This window comes from Ctenopharyngodon idella, chromosome 11 (genome assembly GCF_019924925.1).
Source record: "Ctenopharyngodon idella isolate HZGC_01 chromosome 11, HZGC01, whole genome shotgun sequence".
Taxonomy (NCBI): Eukaryota; Metazoa; Chordata; class Actinopteri; order Cypriniformes; family Xenocyprididae; genus Ctenopharyngodon; species Ctenopharyngodon idella.
The window spans coordinates 23,000,660-23,019,368 of NC_067230.1; the positions used below are offsets into that span (position 1 = coordinate 23,000,660).

The window sequence follows — 18,709 nt, forward strand, 5'->3', positions numbered from 1 at the left end:
AATGAATATTACTGATATATACATATTGCTTTCAGAAATTCTTATTTAGCAAGAATACACAGCTAATATGGCTGTAAATAGCTTGCAGATGCTGTGGTTACAGCATAACTAGCCAAACCTTCACCCATTGGTCTCAACACCAGTATGATGAAAGTTTGCATGGAGGAATCTTATTATTATTATTATTATTATTTATTATTATTATTATTATTGTCTGAATCAATAAGAAAAACAAAGAGCATGGATGTCCAAAACTAAGTTGTGCTCTGTGTGGAGGGAATTTCTCTAAAAGAAGTCCCATAGAATCTGTGTTTTAGCAATGAGCTTAAATGAATAATTTGGAAATTCATCACATTAACTGCTTTAGGCGAAGCATCTAAGATGAAGTTAATATTGAAACATACCTGAGAACTCCATGAAGTCTAATGAAATTTGAAAGAGAAATCAACAGTATTTTCCTCAGGGGCAGGTCAATTGCGTTTTTTATCTGGACTTGGATGAACATTACCTGTAGCAACCCAGCATAAGTTCTGATTGGATGATCATGTAAAGCTTTATGGATAAGTTATTCTGCTTTCATTTTTTGAAAAAGTGTAGCATCCTTAATAGTGTGCATGTGTGAAGAGATGTTATGATTAACTTAAAAAAACAACGTAAAAAAACCCCAGTAATTTTCTGGCAGCAGAGGTGCCAAATACAAAAAACATAGATAAACTGTAAAAATACAGTAATTTCTTATCTTATAATAACTGTTTATTACTGTAATTATACTCAAAATCTTCTTATAATCCTATAAAATCTTTTACTTTTAACATACATTAATTGTTAGAATTAAGAGTCATACCCCTCTAAAACACACTGTAAAAAAGGCAGTTTTTTTTTTTTTTTTTTTTTTTTTTTTTTTACAGATTTAACTTAAATTCACAGTAAAAACCATATTTCATTTACTGTTTTTTTTTTACACTGTAAAAAAATTGTGCTGTAAAATAACGGTAATCTACTGGCCGCTGTGGTTGCCAGTAAATTGCTGTTTTTTTACAGTATGTTGCCATTTTAATTTACAGTTGATTACTGTTAAATTACGTTTTACTGTTGTTGTTTTTTTTTTTTTTCATCTTAAACCGGGGATACACTGCACCATTTTTGGCTGTCCCAGACAAAAGATTACCATTGCGAAACAATCATGGCGATTTCTGTGATCATGGCTCTTAATCGGTGGTCCTATGCCGTACAGTAAGAGAGGTTCAAAGATGACTGTTTTCCCGGTCTTGTGACCAAAGATAGCCTATGATCATTTTCTGACAGTGTCAGAAATTCAGCATGATCATCGCAGTGTGTGTTTGCTGCTACGACCTACATCTACTGACCAGCCAATGAAAATGCAACATGAAATCAACACGACATGGCGCTAAAACTTAAAACTGCTTACTTCAAGCTCTTTTCCCTTCTTCTTTCACTGCTTCCTTCCTTTTTTTCATCACACATAAAAACTACAACTACCAAAGTGTGATTCAACATGAGCTTTTTGTTTACCACTAGCGTATGCTGATGTTTTATTCTTCTATAGAAACTTGCATCGTAGCCTACGACAATAGGTGTCATCATCGTACAGTCTACATGCATGTCGTACCCAAGTTTAATATATCCATGTCGGTTTTAAATGAACACTTGTATGTGTCCACACTACAGCGTGTTAAGGCAGGAACACACCAAGCCAACGGTCGGCCGTCAGGCAGTTTTTGTTCTTCGACCGACTAAGTTTTCTCAGTGTGTTCCGCACCGTCGGCTGAAGTTGGTCCTCGTCGGCTTTTTTTTTTCTTTTTTGGCCGATTCAACGTTGAATCAGCGTCGGAGCTCGTCGGTCCGTCTGGCCATCTGAACATTCTGATTGACTGTTCAGCTACTGCCACCTGCTGGTATGGAAAGGCATTTCATCTTACGCAGGCACAGAACAGACGTGCTACTTGGCCTTGGAGTACCACAAGGCTCAGTACTAGGACAGTTGCTTTTCACTCTGTACATGCTACCCTTGGGAGACATCATTATGAAGCATGGCGTTAGTTTTCAATGATACGCTGATGATACTCAGCTCTATATTTCTTAAAGCCCTGACAAAACTTACCAGTTCACAAAATTAAAGGAATGAATAGCTGAAATAAAAAATGACCAGTAGTTTCTTACTACTAAATTCAGAAAAAACAGAGATTCTAATTTTTGGACCAAAAACTTCACGTAATAACCTAGAATACTGTCTAACACTTGATGGCTGCTCTGTTAAGTCTTTGTCGTCAGTTAGGAACCTGGGTGTGCTCTTTGATACCAATCTTTCATTTGAAAGCCATGTTTCTAGCATCTGTAAAACCACGTTCTTCCATCTTAAAAATATATCTAAACTACGACATATGCTCTCAATGACGAATACGGAACAGTTAGTTCATGCGTTCATGACCTCAAGGCTAGATTACTGTAACGCTCTACTGGGTGGTTGTTCTGCTCGCCTGTTAAACAAACTACAGCTGGTCCAAAACGCAGCAGTTAGAGTTCTTACGAGAACCTGGAAGTATGACCATATTAGCCCGGTTCTGTCAACACTGCATAGGCTCCCTATGAAACATTGTATAGATTTTAAAATCTTGCAACTTACTTACAAAGCACTAAATGGTTTAGCTCCCCAGTACCTGAGCGAGCTCTTAATGCATTATAGTCCTTCACTTCTATTGCGATCTCAGTATTCAGGCCGGTTGATAATACCTAGAATATCAAGATCCAGATCCAGGCCTTATCCAGATGAGATGAAGGACCTGTGCCTAGACATGACGATAACGCAGCCCTGATGTTTAAACTAAGTTATCCCCTGAGAAGGCCTCCTTCCTTTTCCTTTCCCTATATATAGATAAAACTCTATCAAAATTATTCCAGTTCGCATAGATCCGCGGACACAACTAATTTTTCTGTATAATGCGGACCAGACAAGTAATTTGGCAAATATCACTTTTGTTTAAAAAAGACCAAGCTTCTGCGCACATATACACTCAAACACGCAAACCTATAGACTAAACACGTAAATGAACAGCAAGAATGCATCAAAGGTATTCAGGTTTTTTTCAGTAGGAAAGGTGTCATTTAAGTAGCCCCTAAAGTAATAATTAACAATTTTTACAATGGAAGTGATTCAGTCAAAAACCAACTTTAGCTCGATAATAATTTTCCTATTGTCACTGTGAAGCTGCTTTGAAACAATATGTATTGTGAAAAGCACTATGAAGATGACTTGACTTGGCCTCCATAACAGTGACTTCAAATTTATTATTTTTAATAAAACATCAGCACCTCATTAAGAAGTTTTGAATGAAAGAAATAAAGTCAGACTGGTTTGTAATAAGTGAAGATGCTGAGATCTAGAGAGATCTGTTAGTGTTTAATGTTTTGTTTCTGTTGTCTGAGTTTTGTGAGGTTACCATTGTGCTGAAGAGTAGAGCCTGTGCTTCAGTCAGTGATGAGCCAGAAACACTGATGCTATGCTGCATGTTGTTTTATTTAAAGGCAGTAACTGTGTAGTTGCTGATGCAGTGATACAGTAGTTACATTAGCTCATGCATGTGCTGTTGTCAGCTAATGACTTACTGCAAGAGATTTGCAATTTAAAGAAAAGGTTTCATAATAATAATCCAGGAATTACCTGTAAAGTGCATTTTTTTTGTAAGACATTTAAGAACAATTAGTTTTTGTTTGAACAGCCACTTTTGTTAGTCAATTTAGCTCTAATTTTCAATTCAATTTTTTGGCAGCAGGGACATTCTGGGAACATCACAAATAAAATATGGTTCCCTAAATGTTCAGAGAACGTCCTAAGTGTTCTGTGAAGGTCTGCCAAATAACGTCCCCCAACCTTTTAAAAGAACTCCACATCGTGACCGTCTCTAAACGTACTGGGAACGTTACTAGGCAACGTCCTTAACACCAGTGGGGACGTTCTGAGAATGTTCTGGGAATGTAAAATTTCTAGCGGGGTAATAAGTGAAGCTGGTAACACTGTTTGTGGAGTTGTTAAATCAGATCTTGAAACTTTTCATTTATTATTTCATCTTCATTTGATTTCATCCAAGGCGGTGGCTGAAGTCAGCTGTAGCTCTTTTGTTTCTCCGCCCTTCATTGATTCTGCTTGTTAACAGCAGGTGTTCATCAGTGTAATTCACTGTCTCAAGTAGACTTTATTAGTAAACTAATGTAGGGAATAGTGAATGAGGGTATAGGGTGTGATTTGGAACACAGCCTCTGAGTGTCGACTTTGAGCGCTGCTAATTCACGTTATACTGCTGTAGGCCACTTTCTCGAAAACAACAAATATCACCAAGAATGCATTGTCATATGGTATATCACTGTTTATTTAAACTACATTAAATATCTGTAAAACAACAGGTATTTTATTGTATAATGACAGACCATTACCTGTAAAATTACATTTATTTTTAACAGTCTATGTACATTTCAGATAAAAGCTCCCTTGCTCTTGATGTATCTCTCCAATATTCCAAAAGACATTACAAAATATTGAAGTTTTAAACTAAAATATATTTTTAATTTAATTTGTAACAATAAAATAACAATAAAAGTATCATTTAGGCAAAATGATTTAATCTAAAACTGGAATCCTCTTAAAATCCAGAATATAATGCTGACTTTTACATAGCTAAATATGATTTAGGCCTACAAGGCAGGACCCTGCAGAATCAATACCTGTGGGTCTTGAGGTCTGTAAGAATTTTGAAAGAAATTGGCCACTAGTCAGCACTAACGAGTTTTACGGCTTTGTAATCACGTGGTGTTTAACACATACACACAATATTTATATAATTTGATAGATCTCCTCATGCTTAACAACTTTGATTCAAGAACCACTGCTGTCAATCAAATCATTCATTAAATATTCGCGATTATGTAAAAAATATACTTTTGCGAACGAGTCCTAGGTTTTTTGCCCGATCGGAACCAAACCAGTGCAGTACAATTCTCTGAACTCTCTAGATCAATAACTATCAAATCTGGCTAATTTGCCTAGCTTCAACTACAGCAAGTGACAAATGAATTTTTAACCCTATAAAAACAAATGTACTGTATCGTATTGAATACATGAATTTCCAAGACCTCCACATCAACTTGATCAATAACTTTCTGAAAAATCTACAATCTACTACATATTTCCTGCCCCCTGGTGTCATTCCCAATATGCTGACATCTTCTGACAGCAACATAACATAACAGAAAATATATGTTATTTCACATTTATTATTGTTTATCCCTGTAGTCTGCAACCCATTTTTGAGTCGCAACCAACCATTTGAAAACTACTGGTTCATGATATAAATATGGAAGTGGCAGCGCATCAACACAAGGAGGAAACTTCCTTTTCCACTTCTTATCAGTGTCCCAAGCGTTCATCTCATAAAGTAGCTGAGATTCTTGCAAGACAGCTCAGAGAAATGCCGTCTGTGATTCATACAGTTTGATGATGTCATCCTTGCCCACAGGGCATTAAACTGGCACATGTGCTCAGGATGAATGAACACACTGCAAAATCTTAAAATGTGTCAAAAATGGTTTGTGTGTATTTTTTGCAAGTGTATATTTAATGTATACAATCTGCTTTTCAATTTTAGCTCACAGACAAAAGTTATTTACAATAACACCAGTGCATTTTGACTTAATGGCAGGGTCCATGGAAACAGCACCTTAACCTAAACAGTGGGCTGGCTGTGTACACACCTCTACACACCACACTCGAAATGTGCCACCTCAGCAATGGCTGATTCTGCAGACTACAGACATGCAAGGATACATTATTCATCCCTTGGGCTGTCTATAATACACTTTTCCAAATTAGCATGTTAAACTTGGCACAAAATGTAAATTATAGATCTTGCTGTGAACAATTTATCCATGAATATGTTTCAATCTTTAAAAAAAAAAAAAATGTTTGACCTCATCCTTTTTTAATCAAAATGTCAATTTATATAGTGCTTTATACAATAGAGATTGTTTCAAAGCAGCTTTACATTAATAAACAGGAAAATAACAATGTTAATGTTGTACATTTAATCAATTATGAGACAAATTAAATTTCAGCTTTAAAGCAGCTCAACAGAATATACGTGTATTATTCAGCTCAATGTATTTGAGTGTTGTTTCAGTTCGGTTCAATAAAAGTGTTGATATTGCAAAGTTAGTCTCATTATCCAGCTCAATTTTGTTCTCATTCGATATAGTGTCAGAGCAGTTAAATTGATAATATTACTAAATATAAACTGACTTTTAAAATGTCATAACTGGACCTTCCAGTGAAAATGACAGACATCTCTTTGATTGTCCAATCATTTAATCATTAAACTCAAGCTCATGTTCATTTGCCTCTGCTTTTGAGAGCAACAGTCACATCTCAAAAATAGTCCCTGCCCTTTGTTGTTTCTTTTTCAATAATCTGTATCACTTGGATGTGTCACAATACAGAGGAAAAGATCTGGCACTACTTCCATTTCATTGCGACTTTAAAATAAAATGCAGTCAACATGTGTAAATCACAATTCCATTGGCCACCTGGTAATAGCGATGCATGCTAAAACACAGTATAGCCACAAAACTCACAACAAAGAGAGTCAGGTAACAGGTCATTGTTCATTCAGATTGTTCATTCATATCCTCAAACATTCAAAGAATGATGTGATGCACAGATTCAAAAGATCAGTTCAATTCTTCCTTTACGTCTATTGAAACAATCACATAAAAAGCACAAGCTCCTCTTTCACCTGCTGAACATATAGTGTTTCATTTCTCTCAAGCTGTTGTGTAATGTGTTCTCAAAAAGAGCAGAGGTCTCCATTAAGCACCTTTCACTTTCTGAAGACTTTCTGAGTTACTCACACGCCTCAGGGTGTCAGAAAGGAACCTTTGAATTTTCGCTAACATGTGGATGGAGCTCCCTCCACCTAATATCCAGTATCACATCCGCTTGGAGGCCCCTGCAATTGTACACACACCCCAAAAGCCCCAGCTGTGTCCCTTTGGATTGAAGAGACCACTGACAGGGTTCGTTTGTGCTGTAGTTCTCTCTTGGACATGCATGGACTGCTAATGACGCTGAACTGTCAGAGAAAAGGAGGGAAACGGAACACTGCCCATTTTTAAACAATCTAATTCTGGAAATGCAAAGGGAAGTCATTGAAAGTTGACTGGCAGCTAGACGCAGATTAGGAGTTCCAGGATTGTGAGGCCCTTCCGTACTAAACAAAGTGTGCAATTATGGACCTTGCGTTGAAATTCTGCTCAAATTTCTCTCTAAATGAGATATGTGGTTGTATGACAATTCCTGGTTTGCGTTTACCACCTCATTGTTGCATCTGTGTTAGAAGTTCTGCTGGTTAGCACTGGGTTAAGGGGATAGTTTACCCTAAAAAAAAGAAAGTTGCATCATTTAATCACCCTTGTGTTGTTCCAAACCTGTAAGACTTGTATTCCTCTGCTAAACACAGAAAAGTAGATATTTTAAAATATCAGCACTCAACCCAACTGACTACTGTGACAAAAACATTTGAAAGATTTTTCAGAATATCATGTTTTGTGTTCCTGAAAAAGTCATACTATAAAAAAGAACTTTTAAAAGTTGTAAATAGAACAAAGATTATTGGAGTATGTTTTACAAGAAAATACTCTTTCAGTTTTTCTACTTTAAAAGTTCATGTTTAATGTGATACTTGTCATTTTTTTGTAATTGTTTGTGAAATCTACACCAAATATTTGAGTAAATGATGACAGAATTTTCATTTTTGGGGGTTAACTATTGCTTTAACTGTCTGTGAGAGGGTCTCTTTTGGTTTAGTGAGTTTTGTAAGACCCCTCTGTTCCCCAGTGAGCCACTGAAATGAGGAAGAGTGCACACCCTCCTCTTCTGTCTTCTGTTCTCCTACCCCCACTCTACAGAAAAGACCCCTTTTCATGGTACCCATGCTTTGTTGCATGAAATGGGAGGAAACTTAGAGTGTTAGTGTATGAGAGAAAATGTGAGACTGATAGACCAATAAACAGCACAACTCACCTTTTTGTCCTCAGTAGTACTTCCACAGGAAAGCTTCAGCACCTCCCAAGAGGGACTTTAATCCCAACAACCTCCCATGCACTTCCTGCTATGAAATCAGCTGGCTCCTTGAACACATCCTCATCCTCTGTTTATCCGCTGCTGTCGGTCTGTAGCTATTGCCTCTGAGAGGGCGGCAAATACTGTTGTTTACTTTCCCACAGGCAGCAAGTTCCAGACTAACCGCTTCACTCCTCCTTGCTCTCGTAGGCTGAATGAGCTCCCCTCTTCCCCCGGCCTCTGTCACTCCCTTCTTTTCTTTCGCTCTTTCCCTCCCCTGCTGTTGGACAGTTAGGCTTTTCAGAACAAGCATAATAGCTGTTAAGCTCCACCAATGGCTAAGCTGCTAGCAGACTTGTCGTCCAATTAATGTCAGGTTAGATGACCAAGAGGGAGGGTCTAAAAGGGAAAAACATAGTAGGACAAGCCTGGAGAAGGAGGGAGGGAGAGAGAGAAAGACAGAAAGAGATACAGGGATTACAGTATCTCCAAGCTGGCCAAAAGTGGAATAAATAGTATTAGCTAAGTTGGTGATCATTCAGTATTGTGCAATAATGGCATTAAAAGCATATCACTTTAATTCATATTTGTATAAATTAAATATTTGGAAAATTGCTTATGCATGTGCCATGCAGACGACTTCACAGAGATTCTTCAATGTCACGGATTTCAACATGCCATGCTCAGGTTTAGGTATTCCAGGTTTTCCACTAAAATAATAACTAAAAAAGCATCACACTTGTGGTTCGATTAGAATTGAGGTATATTTAGAAGAACAGTGCACACTTCCTGCTTTATCAAGAAAGTGTTGTGACTTATCTATGTGCTCTTAAACATTGTGAAATCTGAGAACATCGATTTGAAATCCGACCACAGGAGAAGCTTTTAGTCTTGTTTGACTTGAAGCAGCGCTGCACAGACCGATTGGTGTATGACATTAAAGTACTGCAAGAGTGATTAAAGAACAGATGGCTCAGTGCGCTTTTAAATCGCTCTCGCGGTACTTTGATGTCATACACCGATCGGTCTGTGCAGCGCTGCTTTAAGTTGAACAAACCTTTTTTAAACAGATTTCAGTCTCACATGACCACTTGTGATCGGATCACCTGAAACAGGTCTTGATAGCAGGTATTAACAGGCCCTACTGTATATAATGGTACCTGTATATATATAATGGTATATATTGGTTTTTTTGTTTTTTAAATCAAGAGTTCTCTCTCTATCAGAATCAAAATCAGTTTTCATTGATCCTAATGACCTTGATTAGCTGCTTCAGGTGTGTTTAATTAGGGCTGGAGATAAACTTGGGTGGAAAGATTGGACACCTTCCCATAGTGTTATTGAAGTGTTGATAAATAGATTACATATACATAATTCAACAGTATTATAAATATAATTTGAATATTCTGTGTTTAGCAATTTATAAAAAGTGAATCATTTTGTGTTTTAACATACTTGAATGTGACTATGTATGACAACTGCATTGACTTGCTCTTAAGTAACATCATGCTTTCTTTTTCAGATTTCTGAGAACCCAAAGGAAAAGAGGCAGTTGTCTGATGCAATCCAGATTTTGAAAATTTGAGCCAATGGATCACTTGTATTTATGATGACATAAAACTTCTGAAAGTAATTTTATTTTTAAAGGCTGTAATGCTTTTGTCTTTTTTGCCCCATTCTTAAAGAATTTTATTTGTCATTGATTGTGTTAAACTGTCAAATAAAATAAAGTGACTCAACTGCTAGAAAGGTGTCAACTTTTGAAATTGTCAGAAATTTATTGACGTACCATTGAAGTGTAGCTTAATTTTGTTTCAACATTAACTTACATCAAATCTCAACATTATTTATGTTGACATTTCATTTCTATTTTCAATGTTTCAACAAAAGTGATTTAGAATCAACATAATATTAACACTGATCAAACGATATTTACATTTCTGTTCATTTCAATACTGATTCAACAGCAGTGATGTAGAATCAACATCACAGTGTAACGTTGATTCACTGACGTTACCATTGATTATTTTTGTTAATTTCAATATTGATTCAACATTGGTGATATCATAGTGTAACGCTGATTCAACAGTAGGCCATTACCATTTATTATTTTTGTTCATTTCAATGTTAATTCAACATTGGTGAAGTAAAATCAATCATAGTGTAATGATTCCACCAATACCACTGATTTTTTTTTTTTTTTTTGATAATTTCAGTGCTGATTCAACAGCAGTCATGAATCAATCATAGTGTAACAATGATTCAATGTCATTACCATTGATTTTTTTGTTGAAATCTCACTGTTGTTTCAACATTAATTGCAGGTGCAAATGTGACATTGAACCAACATCATTTCATGATGTTGATTCAATGACATTACCATTGATTTTTTGTTGAAAACTCACCATTGTTTCAAAATTAATTGCGGGTGCAAAAGTGATATTGAACCAACATTAATTCATAAGCATCAACATTGACTCAACATTGTTTCAATAATTACACTATACACTGATGTATCAGCCAACAATCGGTATCGGACGACAAAAGCTATTATTACTATCGGCCATCAGTCGATTGTTTAAAAACAGCCGATGATCAGGACCAATTAAATCAAAATCCTGTCAATCAAAAGGGTGCAGAAAAATATGTTCAGACTGCAAACTCATAGCCTACTGTTTGTGAGAAAATCTCTCCTGTTGTGTTGAATTTAGTTAACGTGTCAAAAATGCATTAACAAATAGCTACGTTAAAGCAGGCACTATTGACCCTATGATTCACCTGTAATTATAGCCAGGTTTGACAGGTCTGCATTTATTTTTTTATTTTTTATTTTTTTTTGCTACATCAAACATTATTTGTAGCTCCTCCCAGCCAATAATCCAATAATCGCAAAGAGCTTTGTGCTTTGTTACTTCTAGTAAGAAAAAAAGTCTCTTTCAAATTCTTTCCATTTTATCATGACATTCAAACAATAAATGGCGTTTTGACGCTCTTAAATGTGACGTGACAGATTGTTATAGCGCCTCGGTTCAAGCCACAGCGCTGAGCGTGAGTCTTTTCTTTCACATTAATAGGCAACAAGTTATATCTCAAAAAACATGCATGAACATCAAAAGGTATGTTGAAAGATACAGTACAACTTACCAGAATGTCTCATGTCTCATTTAATTACTTAATCTGTATTTCAACCACGGAAAGACGTCAATAAAACACCATGTGAATATGTCACATAACGTCACATTTACCTCAGGAATGTTTTCCAATGTTCACAATTCCTTAGTTAGCTATAAAAAAAACACACACTCGAGAGGAACTATGGAGTTAATATTGTGCCATAATTAAACAAACAAATCCAGCATTTTGCAAACAAGCACAATCTGCTTTGCAAAGGAAAACTCGACAAACAGAAAGTGATGTGCAAATACAAAGGTCAGTTTGAGCGAAAACGCAGATGAGTAACAAATATATGTATTGTGTTTGACAAATATAAATAAATGAGCCTACATCAAATTTCACAAATAAACACAAACCATCCTACAAATTGCATGTAATCTTTAAACAAATACCAAATCTGTTATGATTGTAAGACACTTGCCTTTTTATGAGATCTCTCAGCTTGATTTTCTCACAAATGTGTGCGGGCAGATTTTCTCACAAATGCAGTAGAGCAACTTCCTCTTCCAAAACAGCAGATGACGCTTTGCTATGGGTCATTTTACGCTACTCTCCCGAGAGAAGCCCCAAAACATGCATTTACAACGGAATAGGGGAAATAAAAGATAGAAACATGCATCAAAACACATTTCAAGACATTTATATATATATATAAAATTATATATATATATATATATATATATATATATATATATATATATAAATATAGGCTAGCCTGAAAAAAAAGTTTACAAGAAGTTTTCAGCTGACGAACATTAGTGATGAACAGGTGAGTATGATGATTTCTGAAGGATCATGTGACACTGAAGTCTGGAGTAATGATGCTGAAAATTCAGCTTTGATCACAGGAATAAATTACATTTTGAAATATACAACTAGTATATTTTAGACAGTATATTTTAGTTGTAATTAAATTGTAGTGAAGCATAATTTTACGTGTATAGTGTCTTTCTGCTAAAATGGAACAATTTCAACTATATTAAGTAGCCTATACTTTAATATGCCTGTGTTGGGACTAATTAAGTGCTTCATTAGTGATATTAAAGTGTACTTTATTTGTGTTATAAGTACATTACAAATTTATTATAAGGAGTGCATTGATACCCTCATGTCACGATTCGATATACATATCATGATACTGAACTCACAATACAATATTATTGTGATACTCCAAGACATATGGTAAAAGGATAACAAAAATGTACTGTTGATTAAAATGCTAAATTTGGTATTACATTAGGAGTGGATAATAGGCTTCAATAGGCTTGAACTTGGTGCTTGTAACCCAATGCACAAGACAATGGTGACACCAGAATAAAAATATTCATGATTCTAACGCTGAAACTTGGATTTTTGGGGGGGGTGCACTATGCACAACACATATTGTCACTATCCACAATACGATATTGTTGCATTTTTGTGACACCATATATTGTTACACCCCTAAATAAGAGTGTTCAAAACACACAAGCAATATACCATATTATTTTACAGGTAATAGTATGCTTTTGGCTTATTCCAAATACTAAAATTTGCACAATAACAATATACTTTGTTATTACTTAGCTACACTTTGTACAATATACAGTACATGTACTTTGAACATTACATAATCTTACACAATACAGTATTTTAAATGTGGCATCATTTAACTATATTTTAATGAATTAGCTACTATGGGGACATTTTCCCAATGCTGAATTCATTTGTTTTCAAGGCCATTAAAATAAATAAAATGTAACAACATCACTAATGAAGAGGCATATTTCATTTCACAAGTCCAAAAGCTTTTATGAAAACTTCACATGGTTTCAGCAAAACTCAACAAAATGAACTTATGTTTTTAATTAAAGGAACACTGAAAGATTAAAAAAAAAAAAAAAAAAAAAAAATCATGGTTGGACCAACAGCCATACTAACCCTTTACACACAAATACAAATTACAAATTATGTTCCATTTTCTGATGAACTGCTCATTATTCAAGTTATTTTCTGGTACCAGGCCAGTGCAGACTTTGAGTACCTTTATTATGAAGCCTTTGCAGCAAAGAAATGAGTCCTCACAACCCAGCTATCAATTAGGGCAAAGCAGCTACAGGTCTGGACATGTACCATTGCTCAGTGGCCAGCAACTAGTGCATTCACGCTATGATTCCATGGTTCAGCCTACTGGTGTGCAACTAGCACAGGCAAGATACTGTACCAACCTGTGGCCCTGCTCAGCCTCCAACAATCATTTCAAGCCAGCAGCCAGCACTCAGAACAAGCTGTCTCATAATCTTTACAAACATTTGAAATATTAGTAAAAGCAACAGTGTGAATCTTATTGGAGGGAATTTATAACACATTAAACAAATACACTGAGTAGGATACAAATCGAAATAATGGTTCACTTGTCTGTTTTCCACATTCTTATCTCTGCAAAATAGCAATAGGCTACTGTTTACATAATTAAATTTTACAACACTTTATGTTAGTGGCTCTCTTTATAACAGGATTTAAGGTCCCTTGACTCTGGATGCTGACTTTGAAATCATTTGAGGTTTCTCTAACATGAGTATGTGTGCAAACTTTTAACTGAATTTTTCACATTTGTAGTTTACACAGTTACCTTGAACCTTCAGTTAAAACTATTACAAAAGACAGTATACTCAATATGCATTAACATCACTGATACCATAACACAACATAAAGCCATAAGAACAAATTTGCAAGAATAAAACATTAATTTGGTGCTTGACCAGATTAATGATCTAAGTCTTATGAACAGTTAGCATAGTACTGCTCCCTAAAATGTATTCTGACTTCAAATAGAAAAAACAAAAAATTAACGTATTTTAATTAATCTCAAAAAGCAGTTTGTGTGCTATCTTTCTGTTCAGAAATCATAGTATATAAAAAGTAAATATGAATGAAATGGTAGTTCTCATGATCAGACACTGGTGACACCTGAACCTAATGATTGAGTATTACATGTTCCCATGACAACTTATTGTCAGGAAACAATTGGTAAATGGCAGTTCCTGGCACTATAAAAAGTCCAGTTCAGCAGCACTAATGTGTGTTGGGGTGCAAGTATGTTTTTTATGATTTTGTAGTGGTGTTGCTGAGGTGGTTAGTTGCTGAATTTTAGGCTGGACATGGAGGGTACCACTATCCAACTCTTAAGGTATGATGTTAAATTGTAGTATGTGGTATTTGTTTTTTTACTTGTTCTATAAAGCAAAAAGTGTCTAACAAGTGTTTGTTTGTTTGTGTTTGTTTGTTTGTGTTTGTTTGTTTGTGTTTGTTTGTGTTTGTGTGTTTGTTTGTGGTTTGTTTGTTTGTTTGTGTTTGTTTGTGTTTGTGTGTTTGTTTGTGTTTGTTTGTTTGGTTGTTTGTTGTTTGTTTGTTTTCAGGTTTTCTTTGGCACTTCTCAGTCTTTGTGTCCATGGACATATTGGAAGTGGTAAGGTTTATTCAGGCAAATTCTATAATTCCCATTTGTCAACAAGTCTGGCTGATTTTTTTTTTTTTTTTTTTCCCCTCTTAGTTGATGGCTTTTACAGGAATGGAGGTTATCCTGTATACAATGAGGCTGGTCTCCCCATGCAGGATGATGTGAAACCACAGAGTTCCTATAGCTGGTATGGCCATGATGTATTAGTTCCCATCAGTCCTCGAAGATCTAAGAATATCACTTACAGTACTGCCCAAGTTAAGGGTGTGTATAGCAGTGTAAGCTATAGTCCTCAAAATGGTTCTTCTGGTTTTGGACCAATGACTAATGTGTATAAGCCTGGTTCTGACTCTGATGCTAGAAGTCAAGTTCAAGGATCTCTAATGTCTTCAGCTGGTAGTGGCAGTCTTGTACCCATTGCAGTGGCCACGGAATCAGAAAGTATGAGCATTGAGTCTCTACCCAAGCCAGTGCAACTCAACTATCAAACTTTAGGGCAGTCTAGTAATGAGTCTGGGGCATCTAGTAGCCAGCAACTAGTGCAGACTAGCTCCCAGTCCAGTGGCCAATTAGTGCAAGTCCGCTACCAGTCTTCAGTGCAGCCCATTGTCAAGCCTCTAAAAAGTAGACTTCAAGTTGGTTCCAAGTTATTTTCTGGTACCAGGCCAGTGCAGATGTCAAGTTCCACCTTTTTCATAAAGCCTTTGCAACAAAGAAATGAGTCCTCACAACCCAGCTATCAGTTAGGACAAGGCAGCTATGGGTCTGGACTTGTGCCGTTGCTCAGTGGGCAGCAACTGGTGCAGTCAAGCAATGATTCCATGACTCCGCCTAATGGTGTGAAACTAGCACAAGCAAGATACCAACCTGTGGCCCTGCTTAGCCTCCAGTCATCTCAAGCCAGCAGCCAGAACTTGGAACAAGCTGTCCCTCAATCTGTGGATCAGTCCAGTGGTCTGCCATCAGCACAAGCCAGCAACCAGTCTGTGGACCAGTCCAGCATCCAACACCAAGCCCAATCCAGCTCACAGTCTGTGGACCAGTCCAGTGGCCTGCCATCAGCGCAAGCCAGCAACCAGTCTGTGGACCAGTCCAGTGGCCTGCCATCAGCGCAAGCCAGCAACCAGTCTGTGGACCAGTCCAGTGGCCTGCCATCAGCGCAAGCCAGCAACCAGTCTGTGGACCAGTCCAGTGGTCTGCCATCAGCACAAGCCAGCAAACAGTCTGTGGACCAATCCAGCATCCAACACCAAGCCCAATACAGCTCACAGTCTTTGTCCCAACCAGTTGGCCAACAACCAGGACAGGCCCTCTACCAGTCTGTGTCCCAGTTCAGCAGGCTGCAGTCAGCACAAGCCAGTTACCCTTCTGTGGCCCAGCCCAGTGGTCTGCAGTCAGCACAAGCCTCTTACCAGTCTGTGTCCAGGCCCAGTGGCCCACAACCAGGACAGGCCCTCTACCAGTCTGTGTCCCAGCCCAGCAGGTTGCAGTCAGCACAAGCCAGTTACCCTTCTGTGGCCCAGCCCAGTGGTCTGCAGTCAACACAAGATATCTACCAGTCTGTAACCCAGCAAAGGTTCAAACAACCAGCCCAAGCCAGCTTGCAGTCTGTGTCCTGGCCAAGTGGCCCACAACTAGGACCGGCCCTCTACCAGTCTGTGTCCCGGCCCAGCAAGTTGCAGTCAGCACAAGCCAGCTACCCATCTGTGGTCCAGCCCAGTGGCCTGCAGTCAGCACAAGCCAGCTACCCATCTGTGGTCCAGCCCAGTGGCCTGCAGTCAGCACAAGCCAGCTACCCATCTGTGGTCCAGCCCAGTGGCCTGCAGTCAGCACAAGCCAGCTACCCATCTGTGGTCCAGCCCAGTGGCCTGCAGTCCGCACAAGCCAGCTACCCATCTGTGGTCCAGCCCAGTGGTCTGCAGTCCGCACAAGCCAGCTACCCATCTGTGGTCCAGCCCAGTGGCCTACAATCAGCACAAGCCTCTTACCAGTCTGTGTCCAGGCTCAGCGGCAAACAAGGACAAGCCAGCTACCAGTCTGTGTCCCAGCCCAGCAGGCTGCAGTCAGCACAAGCCAGCTACCCATCTGTGGTCCAGCCCAGTGGCCTGCAGTCAGCACAGGCCTCTTACCAGTCTGTGCCCAGGCCCAGTGGCCCACAACCAGGACAGGCCCTCTACCAGTCTGTGTCCCAGCCCAGCAGGCTGCAGTCAGCACAAGCCAGCTACCCATCTGTGGTCCAGCCCAGTGGCCTACAATCAGCACAAGCCAGCTACCCATCTCTGGTCCAGCCCAGTGGCCTACAATCAGCACAAGCCAGCTACCCATCTGTGTCCAGGATCAGTGGCAAACAAGGACAAGCCAGCTACCCATCTGTGGTCCAGCCCAGTGGCCTGCAGTCAGCACAAGCCTCTTACCAGTCTGTGTCCAGGCCAAGTGGCCCACAACCAGGACAGGCCCTCTACCAGTCTGTGTCCCAGCAAAGGTTCAAACAACCAGCCCAAGCCAGCTTGCAGTCTGTGTCCAGGCCAAGTGGCCCACAACTAGGACCGGCCCTCTACCAGTCTGTGTCCCAGCCCAGCGGGTTGCAGTCAGCACAAGCCAGCTACCCATCTGTGGTCCAGCCCAGTGGCCTGCAATCAGCACAAGCCTCTTACCAGTCTGTGTCCAGGCTCAGTGGCCTACAACCAGGACAGGCCCTTTACCAGTCTGTGGTCCAGCCCAGTGGCCTGCAGTCAGCACAAGCCTCTTACCAGTCTGTGTCCAGGCTCAGCGGCAAACGAGGACAAGCCAGCTACCAGTCTGTGTCCCAGCCCAGTGGCCTGCAGTCAGCACAAGCCAGTTACCCATCTGTGGTTCAGCCCAGTGGCCTGCAGTCAGCACAAGCCAGCTACCCATCTGTGGTCCAGCCCAGTGGCCTGCAGTCAGCACAAGCCAGCTACCCATCTGTGGTCCAGCCCAGTGGCCTGCAATCAGCACAAGCCTCTTACCAGTCTGTGTCCAGGCTCAGCGGCAAACGAGGACAAGCCAGCTACCCATCTGTGGTCCAGCCCAGTGGCTTGCCGTCAGCACAATCTCGTTACAGGTCTGTTCACCAACAACCAGGACAGACCAGCTACCAGTCTTTGTCCCAATCCAGTAGCCAGCAGCCAGCACAAATCCGCTACCAATCTGTTTCCCAGCAGCCTGGGTTCCAGGTCTTTTCTGTGCCAGAGCAGTCAAGTTATGGGTCTCATTCCAGTCTTGGTTCCCAACCTCCTAGAGCAACCCAGTGATGTACCTCTTTCTTCAAGCTATGCGTCTGTGATGCAGTCTTTCAAGCCTGGCTTTCAAGATCCAGCACCTCCACACTCTCAGACTACTCAAAACAAGCGTTTATCTCTAGGCGTATTGAGGTTGTTGCAACAAGTGAAGTCGTAGCTGCATACTTTGCTGCTTTTTCTTAATTTGGTGTTCGCTTTTGTTTTTGTTTTTTTTGTTTTTTCAAATAAATAAAACTTATAAAATGGGTTTTTGGTTGTGTTCACTACTGAGAAGTCTCTTTGGCCTGAAAGTCTTCAGTATTGTTTGTGCTGCATTAACATGACATCTTTGTTTGCAATCTGCATTTATTTTTTATTTTTTTCCTTTATGCCCGGTTTACATCTGGTAATAAGATTGTTTTGGTTGATCTGATCAGAGTGGATGATTCTAAACAGGGATCTGTTCTTTGTACCTTGCTTAATACATCTGGGATGTTTTGGCAGATGCTAGATCTTCTAAATGTGATATCTGAACTCTGGCTAATTTGGTTCTTCAAATGAATTTGTGGATTGGATTAAAATATCTGGATTAAGATTACTGTGTGTTGCGTTCCCTGAAAAGGGCAGCTGTATCAATACTCAAAGCCATGATCAGCAATTGGCTGAGTCAAGAAGGCAATGTAATGACATATATTTAAAAAAGACACCTGACAAACACTTGATTACTTTCTA

General features: G+C 38.9%; 2 protein-coding genes across 8 annotated transcripts in view; one reads left to right on the forward strand and one right to left on the reverse strand.

The window, feature by feature from the left end:
- arhgef10la (Rho guanine nucleotide exchange factor (GEF) 10-like a) overlaps positions 1 to 8,388 on the reverse strand; it is a 136,265-nt gene extending 127,877 nt beyond the window's left edge. For 3 of the 7 annotated variants that reach the window (XM_051911702.1, XM_051911697.1, XM_051911698.1), the window contains exon 1: positions 8,087 to 8,387. The gene's annotated coding sequence lies outside the window, so the exon portion shown is untranslated. Of the gene's footprint in view, positions 1 to 8,086 lie in introns of all 7 variants that reach the window. The other 4 variants (XM_051911700.1, XM_051911696.1, XM_051911699.1 and 1 more) reach the window with 3 other exon arrangements.
- A 3,672-nt stretch (positions 8,389 to 12,060) lies between these two features.
- On the forward strand, positions 12,061 to 18,245 carry LOC127523050 (AT-rich interactive domain-containing protein 1A-like). Its single transcript, XM_051913501.1, has 2 exons — positions 12,061 to 12,068; positions 16,411 to 18,245. The coding sequence occupies exons 1-2, from the start codon at positions 12,061 to 12,063 to the stop codon at positions 18,008 to 18,010; spliced, it is 1,608 nt and encodes a 535-aa protein (XP_051769461.1). The 3' UTR covers positions 18,011 to 18,245.
- The last annotated feature ends 464 nt before the right edge of the window (positions 18,246 to 18,709 follow it).